General features: G+C 50.7%; 1 protein-coding gene across 2 annotated transcripts in view; it reads left to right on the top strand.

The window, feature by feature from the left end:
* The window catches only part of NPAS1 (neuronal PAS domain protein 1), a 97,028-nt gene that overhangs the window by 74,616 nt on the left and 9,032 nt on the right, over window positions 1-13,380 (top strand). For both annotated transcript variants that reach the window (XM_083626980.1, XM_083626981.1), the window contains exons 6-9: window positions 771-945; window positions 8,307-8,419; window positions 11,021-11,217; window positions 11,705-11,811. In XM_083626980.1, the coding sequence (XP_083483106.1) occupies window positions 771-945; window positions 8,307-8,419; window positions 11,021-11,217; window positions 11,705-11,811 (592 nt within the window). The remainder of the gene's footprint in view (window positions 1-770; window positions 946-8,306; window positions 8,420-11,020; window positions 11,218-11,704; window positions 11,812-13,380) is intronic.

The following is a 13,380-nucleotide window of genomic DNA, read 5'->3' as shown; positions in this document are numbered from 1 at the left end:
CCTTTTGAGAAGGAGGCACAAATAACAACATACATACATACATACATACATACATACATGCATGCATACCCTGCCCATCTGGCTGGGTTTCCCCAGTCACTCTGGGCGGCTTCCAACAAAGTATTAAAATACAGTAGTCTGTTAAACATTAAAAGCTTCCCTAAAGAGGGCTGCCTTCAGATGTTGTCTAAAAGTCTGGTAGTTGTTCTTCTCTTTGACATCTGGTGGGAGGGCGTTCCACAGGGCGGGTGCCACTACCAAGAAGGCCCTCTGCCTGGTTCCCTGTAACTTGGCTTCTCACAGCGAGGGAACCGCCAGAAGGCCCTCGGCTCTGGACCTCAGCGTCTGGACAGAACGATGGGGGTGGAGATGCACCTTCAGGTATACTGGACCGAGGCCGTTTAGGGCTTTAAAGATCTGACTGGGTCCTAAAGCCTCCCTTTTCCCTCCCAGACCTGGCAAAGCACTAACTATGTTTTGGGAAGGAGGAGGACAGACGCCAGGACCCTGCCAGAGTCCTCACGCCACCTTCCCAAAGCCCAGCGCCATGCTTACCTGGCTGTGCAATGGCAGCACGGAGGGCTGGGATGGAGGGCTGTCCAATGTTGCCCAGGGCCGCTGAAAAAGGCCTCAAGGGCCACACCTTGGACCACCCTGATGTTGATCAATCTGGTTAAGGAGTAAGAAGGGGGTCAGAATGCAGGAGGGCTTGGAATCCTGGAAGATCCTGCTCCTGTTCCTGACACAGCCAGGTGTTCCTTGTCTTCCAGGTGGAGCTGACGGGGAGCAGCATCTTTGATTACGTCCACCCTGGAGACCACCCTGAGGTCGCTGAGCAGCTGGGCCTGAAGCCTCCCTCGGAGACGTCTCACTCGACGCGCCAGAAAGCGCCCACCCTGGCCACTGCCACCTCCTCTTCTGGGCTGACGGAGACCTCTGAATCTGGTATGCCTTCTGGGTAACGGCAAGAGGGGAGAGGGCTCTGGTGCTCGGATCCTGCTCACGGGTTTCCCCATAACGGGCGTCTGCTTGGCCACTGCAAGAACAGGATGCTGGACTTGACAGGCCACCAGCCTGACCCAGCAGGCTATTCTTACTTTCTCATGTGCCCATGCTTCAAGCACACCAGGAAATGGGCATATTGCAAGCATGGAAGTTGTGTGTGGTTGCTCAGGTCATGGGGAACAGGCACTTGGTACATGCTCAGAGGCGCCCTCTCGCCTCCAGGGCTAGAGCAAAGCCACCTGTTTCAAGGGGGAGACCAGCCATGGCTCCAAGGAACAGCGACAGGGAATTTCGTTTGACGTTTCTGGCTCTCATCAGAGGTTTCTTGGCTGAGAGCCATGATGACTGAAGCCCGTTTAATGTCCAGTGTAAAAGGTAAAGGGACCCCTGACCATTTGGTCCAGTCGTGACTGACTCTGGGGTTGCGGTGCTCATCTCACTCTATAGGCCAAGGGAGCCGGCATACAGCTTCCGGGTCATGTGGCCAGCATGACTAAGCCGCTTCTGGCGAACCAGAGCAGCACACGGAAACGCCGTTTACCTTCCCGCCAGAGCGGTACCTATTCATCTACTTGCACTTTGACGTGCTTTCGAACTGCTAGGTTAGCAGGAGCTGGGACAGAGGAACGGGAGCTCACCCCATTGTGGGGATTCGAACCGCCGACCTTCTGATTGGCAAGTCCTAGGCTATGTGGTTTAACCCACAGCGCCACCCGCATCCCAGTGCAATGTCCAGTGTAGACTAGCCTTTATAAATTAATTAAAACTTGGTCCCGAACCAGCCTACCCCCACCAGATTTTCTTTATTTGTCAGCTTTCGCAGCCCATCACCCAGTCTCCTCCTCTTCCATAATACTGGCTATATAGTATTTCACCTTCATTAGCTCAGCAATCTTTACAACACCCCGGCAAGGTAGACCACTCCTGCAGTCTTGACATTGCAGATTGGGCCGCTGAGACTAAAAACATGCCTATGACCAGGGCCGTCTTAAGCATATGCGGCGCCCGGGTGCAAAGATCCGCCTGGCGCCCCCCCAGGTTGCACAGGTTGCTGACACCTCGGCAACAACAGGGATGCGGCAGCGGTGGCAGCAGAGCAAGGCCGGGGCTGGGCTGGGTGGTGGATGGGCAAGCAGAGCCCAGCGCAACCACAGTCAAGCCCAAGGTGGTCTTGGTGGCGACTGAGCAAAACCGGGTGCCTTGTGTGAGCAGTGTGTGCTGGGTGGGCCTCTTGATGGCCCACCAATCCCAGGTGTGCAGGAGGGCATAGCTGGCCAGCTGCCTCAGCGCCTCGCTTGCCTGCAGCAGAAGAGCTGCGGTGCTTTGACGGGCTCTGCTCCGCAGCGGCTGTCGGCTCTTCCCAATCCCTGGACGCCAAATCTCTGCCCTGGACTGAGAGCCCGGCATCCGGGTGCCCCGCACCCCAGTGCCTATGGGTAAGACGGCCCTGCCTATGACCGAGTGAATTTGTGGCCATGTCAATGGTTGTGTGCTGGTCCCAGGGGGTTACCGTGCGGTATGGTCTGAGTCCAGTCCGTGTTCGATGGTGTGGTATGGAGGCTGTCCGTCAAGGCTGATGCGGGGTCCAAGGCAAGGAGCCGGATGTAGTCAGGAACTCTGGCAGAAGAGCAGGACAAGATGCCAGCAGGAAGAGGTTACCAACAATGTTGCTCCCGCAACCTGGGACTGGGCTGGCTGGCTTTTATCTGCCCCGACACATAGGGCGGTCCCAGTCCACAGGTGACTCACCTCTCCTGGCCTGGAGGTGAGCACTCCTTCTGCGAGAACTTAGTTCCCTCCGCCTCTCTGACCTGAGCCTCTGCAGCTCAGCCGAGGCTGGAGGGTTACCGGACCCAGAGGCAACCCCAGCTTCTCCTGACGGGGCTGAGAGTGGAGCACCTGCAGGCAATGGGTCCTCGATCACTTCCAGAGCCAGAGCAGGCTCAGCTGGTGTCTGCTCCTGAGGATCTGGCACAGGTGCGGGCCCTTCAGATTCAAGACCCAGCCCCGGCTCAGCTGGTCCTGGAGGCAGGGAGTCCTGTGCAGGCTGGGATTCCTCAGGTTCAGCCTCTTAATCCGATTCCCAGGCCATCACAGGTTGAACCTGGAATATTCCAGCTCAGGCTCCTGGGATCAAATGTCATTGCATGCAGTTGTGTGGGTTTGCGGCCCCAGTGGGTTTTCTCCCGAGGAAAACGCTCGTGGGAAGCTGAAACCGTGCATCAGACTGGGCTGCAAAGGCAGCCAGGAAGCCTCTTTCAGAACACTATTTTCTCTTGCAGACAGAGGGGAAAAGACCTGGGTGCATAATTGGAGCCCATGACCCCCGTCTACTCCCTTCCCCCGTGGACGCCTCCAGCTCTAACCACTGGCCAGCATTTCCCTCCCCAGGGAGTTGGTGGGAAATAAATCTTTTGAAGAAAGGGGGAGGGGGATTCCAGATAGCCAACACGATTAATTTTTAAAGCTACCTGTCTATTTACCTAGTACCAATTTATTTTTGACGGCAAACAGAAACACAGGCACAGAATCTTTTGAACAGGCCTCTGCTCTTCCAAACAGTGGAGCTCACTCCTTTTCCCCGAATCTGGAAGAGAATCCATGCAAGGGTCATAGCTCAGTGCTAGAGCACCTGCGATTTGTGCAGAAGGCCGTAGGTTCAAACCCCGGTGTCTCTAGGTAGGCCTGGGAGAGATTCCTGCCTGAAACCCTGGAGAGGTTCTGCCGGTCAGTGTTAGACCAAGGGCTGCCAATTCCATGCCCTCCAGATGTGTTGGACTACAATTCCTAGCATCCCCGGCCATGGGTCATGCTGGCAGTGACTGATGGGAGTTGTAGTTCAAAACACCTGGAGAGTGCCAGGTTGGGGGAAAGCCAGAGCAGACAACACCGACCTGGGTGAACAAATGACTCTGGCCCCATTCATGCTGTAAATTTAAAACACTGTGATTCAGCTCTAAGCAGACATGGCTTTCGCCAAAGAATCCTCGGAACTGTTGCCTGTTAAGGCTTAACCCTGTTCCCCCTCCTACAGTTCCCAGATTGGCTTACAATCAATCCCTCCTCCCAGGGAACTCTGGGAATTGTAGTTCTGGGAGAGGAGCAGGGGGGTCTCCTAACAATTCACAGTGCCCTGAACAAACTACAACTCCCAGGATTCTCTGGGGGAAGCCGTGACTGCTCAAAGGGGAATCGCAGAGTCACAAAATTGTAGAGGGACCACTAGGATCATCTTTTGCCCAACATAGGGCTCAAACCCACAAGATGAAAAGTCTCACGCTCATGCTTGGACTACTGCAATGCGCTCTACGTGGGGCTACCTTTGAAGGTGACCCGGAAACTACAACTAATCCAGAATGCTGCAGCTAGACTGGTGACTGGGAGTGGCCGCCGAGATCATATAATACCGGTCTTGAAAGACCTACACTGGTTCCCAGTACGTTTCCAAGCACAATTCAAAGTGTTGGTGCTGACCTTTAAAGCCCTAAACAGCCTCGGCTCAGTATACCTGAAGGAGCGTCTCCATCCCCATCGTTCTGCCCAGACACTGAGGTCCAGCACCGAGAGCCTTCTGGCGGTTCCCTCGCTGCGAGAAGCCAAATTACAGGGAACCAGGCAGAGGGCCTTCTCGGTAGTGGCGCCCTCCCTGTGGAACGCCCTCCCACCAGATGTCAAAGAGAAAAATAACTACCAAACGTTTAGAATACATCTGAAGGCAGCCCCGTTTAGGGAAGCTTTTAATGTTTAATACGTTATTGTATTTTAGTGTTTTGTTGGAAGCCGCCCAGAGTGGCTGGGGAAACCCAGCCAGATGGGCGGGGTATAAATAATAAATTATTATTATTATTATTATTATTATTATTATTATTATTATTATTATACCAGCTGAGCTATCACAGTGCTTTAAAGGTATGGTACGGATGCGGCCTCGGTGCAAGGCATCTTTCTCTCTTTTTCCTGTGCTGCTTTGATCCTGTTTCGCCCTTGCTTGGCTGCAAGCGCCACTGGGCCGATGGGACGTTGCTGCCCCGGATCAGGCGCCGAGTCTCCAGTAGGTCTCCCTCCTGCTTCTCCGCAAGCTGACCTGGCGGGTCAGAGGCTGCCGCCGGCTGCCCGGTTTGCCCTCTGCCCCCACCCACTTGCACACCTGCGAAGGACACCGAGGGAGAGAGAGGAGCGAAGCGGTATCTTGAGTCTCCTTCCTGCTCGTTTGGCATCCGCCTGCTCGGCTTTTATCCAGGGAACTTGTGAAAGATTTATACCGAGCTGGAAAGTAAAAGAGAATACGAGATCAGCGTTCTGCCCCTGAGTGTGTTCTCATAAGAATGTGGGGGGAGGAAAGGGGGGATCAGATGAGGGGTCTGTCTCATCCAGCAGTCTTGTTCTCAACATGGCCTGGCTGGCTAGATTCCTCTAGGACAGCTTTCACCCCAACCCAACCCCCTTCCAGCTGTTTTGGACTACAGTTCCCATGTGGCTGTGTAACTCTGGGAGCTGCTGGGAATTGTCCAAAACAGCCGAAAGGGCTGACCCTTTTATAAACGCGAGAAGCAGGGATCCCCACAACCGAGAGAAGGAAAACAAAAGGTGTGCTGGTTGCTCAGATAAAACATTTCTTCTAGACCTGATGTCCTACGTAGGGCATTGGAGCTGCAGAATGCTAAAATTAAATATATACTTGGTCAAGGTTCTCTCCCCCCCTCCCAATTAAAAAGCTAAGCCAGGAACCAGCTCCTCATGTGGCAGGCAGTTCCATAGGTTAAATTGTGCTTTGATGGGAGTGGATGGGAGTTGTGCTCCAAAACAGGTTGATGAAGGCTGATCTGTGAGTCCTGATTGCAGCCTCCTGTGGTTGCTTGTTTCGTTACAATTGGGTTAGGTTAGGGTTCCTTTGTTTGTTTCACTACATTTGTATCCCACCTTCTTCCTCCAAGGAGCTCAAGGTGGCATATATAATTCCCCGCCCCCTCATTTAATTCCCACAACAACCCGCTGAGGTAGGCTGGGTAGAGAGGCAGTGACTAGCTGAGCTCCGTGGCTGTGCAATCCACATTTTGGTTTTTATGACCTTCAATAGTTTGCTGTAGACAGCATCTTAAAAAGCAGAGACATCACCTTGCCAACAAAGGTCCGTATAGTTAAAGCAATGGTTTTCCCAGTAGTGATGTATGGAAGTGAGAGCTGGACCATCAAGAAGGCCGAAGAATTGATGCTTTTGAATTCTGGTGCTGGAGGAGACTCTTGAGAGTCCCATGGACTGCAAGAAGATCAAGCCTCTCCATTCTGAAGGAAATCAGCCCTGAGTGCTCACTGGAAGGACAGATCCTGAAGCTGAGGCTCCAATACTTTGGCCACCTCATGAGAAGAGAAGACTCCCTAGAAAAGACCCTGATGCTGGGAAAGATGGAGGGCACAAGGAGAAGGGGACGACAGAGGACGAGATGGTTGGACAGTGTTCTTGAAGCTACCAGCATGAGTTTGACCAAACTGCGGGAGGCAGTGGAAGACAGGAGTGCCTGGCGTGCTCTGGTCCATGGGGTCACGAAGAGTCGGACACAACTAAATGACTAAACAACAACAACAACAGCAGCAACAATCTGATGTAGCTCTTGGCCACATCACTGTTCCTCACACAAACTCCAGAGCATCTGTGAATGGGTTAAGTCGAGCTGGTCCCAACACGGATTCTTCTTGCATCCCTTCATTGCATCCCTACTCTCTGCCTTCGGTCTTCAACCAGTTTCTGAGTCATATAAGGATCTCTTTCTTACCCAGTAACTGCCAAGTTCTCTCAAGAGCCTTTGATGAGCTTTTGGGACGTTCATCTATATAAGATTGTTTCCAGCTAAGTTCTGTTCAAAGTAGACCCGTGAAATTAATCTAGGTTAGTCATGCCCAATAATTTCAGTGGGTCTGAGTATGACGAGCATCTGATCCAACCTCTCGTGTCTACCAGATCACCCCTGGCCATGTGTTTTTTGAGACACACAGACAATTACAGAAGGCTAGAGTGAGGCAGGACCGCCCATTGCAGAAACCGTGCTGATTCTTCCTCAACATGGCTTGTTCTTCCATGTACTTAAAAATACTAGCTTTAATAATGGTCCCTGCAAATTTACCTAGGAGGAAAAATAAGGTGGTGAGTCTGTAATAGCAAATGCCCACCACATTCCTTAATGCTTAGGTTACCTTTCAGTCCTCTGGGAAGAAGGAATCTGATTTTTAACTCTGAATATTTATGTTAAAAGATCAGCAGTTTTGCATTTGAGTTCTTTAAGGACTCTTGGGTGAATGCCATCTGGCTCTGACTTCTTGTTAGTTTGTAATTTCTCAATTAGCTCTTAAAGTTCACTCTTTGTCACCTCTATTTGACATAGCTCTGCAAACCCTTCTCTTCACACACACACACACACACACACACACACCCGCGTGAAAACAGTAGCCCAGATATGGACATCTTCCACGGGGAAGGCCAGAGCACAAATACAATTTGCCATTCTTCTTCAAAACTCTCCATCCTATGGAAAGTCATCTAAAGATCTTCTGGCTCCCTGGTTTCCTGTTCCTAATGTGTCTAAGGATGCTGTTCATTTTTATTTATCTCATTACATCTTTAGTATAAATTTCTACCACAAGCCCCTTCTTCGCTTGCCTTGCATTTCTTTTGCCAGAAACTTGGCAAAACTTCTGCTTCTTAAAAGGAAGTCCGCTCATCATTTACGGTGTCCTTGACACGGCTGTTTAACCACGCTGGCATCCTCCTGGACTTTTTCGCAGGGTTACTGTATAGGTAAAAGTAAAGGGACCCCTGACCATTAGGTCCAGTCGTGGCCGACTCTGGGGTTGCGGCGCTCATCTCGCTTTATTGGCCAAGGGAGCCGGCGTACAGCTTCTGGGTCATGTGGCCAGCATGACTAAGCCGCTTCTGGCGAACCAGAGCAGCGCACAGAAGCACTGTTTACCTTCCCGCCGGAGTGGTACCTATTTATCTACTTGCACTTTGAGGTGCTTTCGAACTGCTAGGTTGGCAGGAGCAGGGACCGAGCAACGGGAGCTCACCTCGTCACGGGGATTCGAACCGCCGACCTTCTGATCGGCAAGCCCTAGGCTCTGTGGTTTAACCCACAGTGCCACCCGCGTCCCTCTACTGTATAGGTACGAATCCTGCTTGCTGGTTGGCCATTGTGAGGACAGGATGGTGGACTCTGTGAGCCATTGGCCTGGTCCAACAGGCTCTGCTTATGTTTTTGGAACAGCTCCTAATATTGAAGGTGTGACCCTTGCCTGTCTCCGTGTTTTAGATCCAGCCAACTCCCACCCTGCTGAGGGCGACGTTTTGGACCGCTCCTTTTTCATCCGTCTGAAATCCACCCTGACCAAGAGAGGGCTTCACGTAAAAACTTCTGGCTACAAGGTAGTATGATGCCCACTCTGGCCGTGGGTCTTACTTCCTCTTTATTTATTAAAGATTTTCTTGATTTACAAAAGTGTGTGCAATGTCTCCCTCTCTCGTATCTCCCCCCACCCATGTAACATTTTTACAAATCAGTTTCATTTGTTGAGACATTAGGAAGAAAAGGGGGAAAGAGGTGGGGGGGGGAAGATGGGTGGGGGTCGGGTGGCAATGTTTCTATTTTACTTAATATACAGTGGTGCGCCGCAAGACGAACGCCTCGCAAGAGAAAAACCCGCTAGACGAAAGGGTTTTCCGTTTTGGAGGCGCTTCGCAAAACGAATTTCCCTATGGGCTTCCTTCGCAAGACGAAAGCCCATAGGGAAATCTCCAGGACAGCGGGGAAGCGCAGCGCATCTTCCCCACTGTCCTCGGACCTCCTCCGAAGGCTGGCGGTGGGGCGGAGAGACCTTCTCCCCGCGCCAGCCTTCAGATGGCTGTCCTGAAGACTTGCGGTGGGAGGAGGGTTTTCCTTCCCACCGCCAACATTCAGAATGCTGTTCTGAATGTTGGCGGTGGGGAGGAAAAACCCTCCTCCCACCACAAGCCCCGGGAACAGAGGAGAAGCACTGCGCGCCTTCCCCTCTGTTCCCGTACCTGTCCTGAAGGCTTGCGGTGGGGAGAAAAGCCCTTCTCCGCACCGCCAGCCTGGCAAGCGGTCTCCATAGGAACGCATTAATTGATTTTCAATGCATTCCTATGGGAAACCGTGCTTCGCAAGACGAAAAACTCGCAAGAAGAAAAAACTTGCGGAACAAATTAATTTCGTCTTGCGAGGCACCACTGTATGTGGGGTTTGGTGTCAGCGTTGCTTGTGCAGGTTCTCTGCTGTTCGTTTGTGTTACTTTCGTGGTGAGAGAGGTTGGGGCTGGCCTAGGGTGTGGTTGTTCATTTGTGGTTGGCTGTGGTGGTCTTTGTTTTCGTGTGTGAGTGAGGTGGGTGGGTGTTTTGGATCAGGTTAGCCATATTGATTTGTATGCTGTTGGTGGATTTTTGTTGTTGTCTTGTTGGGCTGTGTATGTGATAAAGGGGAGCCGTACCGGGGTGAAGGTGTCTTCTTCTGTTTGTCCCCATGTCAGTTTCAGTTTATTGGTTAATTTTTCTAGTAGGGCTGTTTCCCATACTATTTGGTACCATTGGTCCATGCTTACTCCTGACAGGTCTCTCCAGTGTCTGGCTATGTGGGGGGGCACTGTTGACAGCCTGTCTTGTGGTGGTGGTGGGGAGTGGAAGTGCAGAATTCCCTTTTCCCCCCTCCCACAATAATATTTATTGAATTTCATACAAACACAACGCATACTATACATTGAATAAAACAAAAATAAGAAAAATAAAAAATATAACAAATAATAACCAATGATACAACCACCAACACATATACAATAAGTTAATTAATTAGTCAAACTTCCAACTTCATAAACATATCTCTTCCATCTAATCTCTTCCATCTGAATTTCCTTATAATCGAGTGTAGCTGTTTTCCAATTCATTATTCAAAAAACAATATTCCAATTATAATCAAATTTCTTAACTTTTCTTAACATTATATTTCTCATTTATTTGTTTAATTCTAATTTAATCCTAGGCCTATTTGCTACTTTCAAGTAGTTACTAATCTTTCATATTACAATATTTGTTCAAATAATCTTTAAATTTCTTCCAGTCATCTTGAGGAAGTGCAGAATTCCCAGTGTGCATCTGAAAACAGCAGCAAAGAATCAAGTCACTAGTCTTTAAGGAGATTGTATAGACAATCTCAAAAGTCGTGTTCCTAGAAATCAGGCCTGAGGCATTCAGTTTTGCCTCCTGCCGCACAGCTAACAGGCGCAGAGTAATGCACACAGAATAAAATCCTGCAGGGTGCAAGGAGAGGCACAAATGTGTGTGTGTTCTTTGTAGGTTGCAGAATTCTGCTTTTCTTGATGCGGAATGTGGTTTGCCTTTGAACAAAAACGTATAACTTTTTTCCCTTTGGGAAAAAAAAGTAGTTGCACAGAATACATAAGCCGCTACTTAGAGCCAAAGAGGTGGTTGTGGCTGGACCAGGATTTAAATGAAACAAAATTAGGTAGGATTCCTGCCGCTGGCCTGAGATGATAGAATCAGAATTGTAGAGTTGGGAGGGACTTTGTTTAAATGACTTCCTATGCACCATTCTTGATGATGATTATGATGGTGATGATGAAGATAACAACAATAATAATAATAATAATATGATGATGATGATGGGTAGGCAAACTAAGGCCCGGGGGCCAGATTCGGCCCAATCGCCTTCTAAATCTGGCCCGCGGACAGTCTGGGAATCGGCGTGTTTTTACATGAGTAGAATGTGCCCTTTTATTTAAAATGCATCTCTGGGTTATTTGTGGGGCATAGGAATTCATTCATTTCCCCTCCCCCCCCAAAAAAATAATCCGCCCCCCCCCAAGGTCTGAGGGACAGCGGACCGGCCCCTTGCTGGAAAAGTTTGCTGACCCCTGATGATGATGATGATGATAAGGTTCTCCTGTCTGTGCCCCCTCCCTCAAACCCGCTTCTCCTGCTCTCCCTCACCCCCTGCAGGTGATCCACGTCACGGGCCGCCTCCGCCCCCGGCTGCCCTCCTTCTCGCACGCCCACTCCCTGCTGGGCCGCGTGATGGGGCTGGTGGCGCTGGCCCACACCCTGCCCCCTTCCACGCTCAGCGAGGTGCGCATCGAGTGCCACATGTTTGTCTTCCGGGTCAACATGGACTTGCAGATCGTGTACTGCGAGAGCAGGTGGGTTGCCAGAGCCCTCTGGGCTGCTTTGTGCCATTCCCGGGGAAGGCGGGCATCTGTTGGCAAAGACAGCTGAAAACGTCACAGCGCCCGAGTGAATTGGAAATCGAAGTTACGCACACAGCACTTCAAAGGATGGTGGCTTTCTGTTGTCTTTATTTCTCCTGTCCCCCTTGGTTTCTGCTATTGCCTCTGGATTTGCTGCTCCTGTCCCCCAGCCCCCCACCCATATTGTATCTGAGCCCAAAGTCCACATAATTGATCCTATATCCTCCCCTTGACTCCTTCCCCCGCCCACGTTCCTTCTGTTGTTTCCCTCTGCCTGGTTTGGATTGTAAGCTCCTTGGGGCAGGGCTCTGTCACACCTCTTTCTTGTAAGGTGCTATACGCACAGATGGCCCTGTATGAATGAATGGATCTCCTGCTCAGCCCTTCCATAATCTGCCTTCCTTTTTCCTCTTTCTTCCCCTGACTCCCCCCAACCCAGGATCAGCGATTATATGGACTTGACCCCCTCGGAGCTCGTGGGCAAAAGCTGCTACCGGTTCATTCACGGCGAGGATGTGGAGGGAATCCGGCAAAGTCACCTGGACTGTATGTTGGCTTCGTAATGGTGTTAACAGTGATAGTCTTTTTGTTTTAGAGCATCCCGTGCACGTTCCTGGGTTTTGCCAGAGCTCCCATCTAGTCCAGGGCATGCCCTCCAAAAGCTAGAATACCTGGCACCCTTAGTGAACTACAGATCCCAGGATTCGGGGCAGGGGAGTCCATGTACTTTAAATACAGGCAGCCTTTGGCAAGTCCACATGCAGAAGCCACCCTTAATAATAATAATAATAATAATAATAATAATAATAATAATAATAATTTATTTATACCCCACCCTCCCCGGCCAGAGCCGTGCTAACACCAGTAAAAATCACAGTAAAAACATAATAGGGGGGGGGGAACCAATTTAAAATACAGGCTAAATTCAATTTAAAATGCAGCCTCATTTTAAAAGTAGCCCATAGATCAAAACCATAAGGGGAGGGAAACATAAGGGCCAGACTGAGTCCAAACCAAAGGCCAGGCGGAACAGCTCTGTCTTGCAGGCCCTGCGGAAAGATGTCAAGTCCCGCAGGGCCCTAGTCTCTTGTGACAGAGCGTTCCACCAAGTCAGGGCCAGTACTGAAAAGGCCCTGGCCCTAGCTGAGGCCAATCTAACCACCTTGCGACTTGGAACCTCCAAAATGTTGTCATTTGTGGACCTTTCCCCTTGGATTCCCCAGGGACTGGTATTCGGAGGCTTTGGCTGCTTTGGGAAACAGAGTCCTGGGCTAGACTGGCCTTTGGTCTGGTCCTCCAGGGCTCCACTTAGAATCATAGAGTTGGAAGGGACTGCATCCAACCCTCTGTAATGCAGGGATCTTTTGCCCAATGTGGGGCTCGAACCCACAAGCCTCAGATTAAGAGTCTCATGCTCTATTGGCTGAGCTATTTATGTCGTTCTAGAACATGGCTGGGCAGTCTATGGCCCTCCTGGTGTTTGCTGGGATCATTGGGATCATTGATAAAACTTTATTCACATTAGCCAATGGCAGTGGCGTAGCGTGGGTTGTCAGCACCCGGGGCAAGGCAAGTAATTTGCGCCCCCTAACCCATGGATTTTAGTAGGGGCAGAGAGCTGCGAGTGCGAGTGCGCCCCCCCCAGATGTTGCGCCCGGTGCGCCCGGCCCCTCTGCACCCCCCACGCTACGCCACTGGCCAATGGCCATAGCAACAATAAAACATTACAGTTTTCGCAGAAAGGGAAATTTGATATAAGAGCACAATTTAAAGTCCTGAATCAGCAGTCAGTTAGTGGTCCTTATTCTGATTGCCCCTGCTATGGACCTAGCAACCTTTGCTGTTATCTGCCCATTTTGATCTGATAGAAGAAAGGGCATTGTGGCAGTGGTTGAGCGCCCTGGGATGGTTAGTACGAGTGGGGTGATGCTCTCGTTCCTCAGGTCTTTGTAGAGAGCGCAAGAGAGGAGGACGTGTGCCGCTGTTTCGGTGCTGCCATCTCCACAGGGGCAAAGACGTTTCTCAGGCAGGATCTTTTGGAATCGACCCTCAAGTGCCGCAGATGGCAAAACATCCAGTCTTGCAAGTGTAAAAGCACGTCTGTATTTTGGGATA

Source organism: Podarcis filfolensis (genome assembly GCF_964270895.1).
Source record: "Podarcis filfolensis genome assembly, chromosome: 8".
Lineage (NCBI taxonomy): Eukaryota > Metazoa > Chordata > Lepidosauria > Squamata > Lacertidae > Podarcis > Podarcis filfolensis.
The sequence above is the reverse complement of the archived record's forward strand: the minus strand, read 5'-3'. Positions and strand labels throughout refer to the sequence as shown.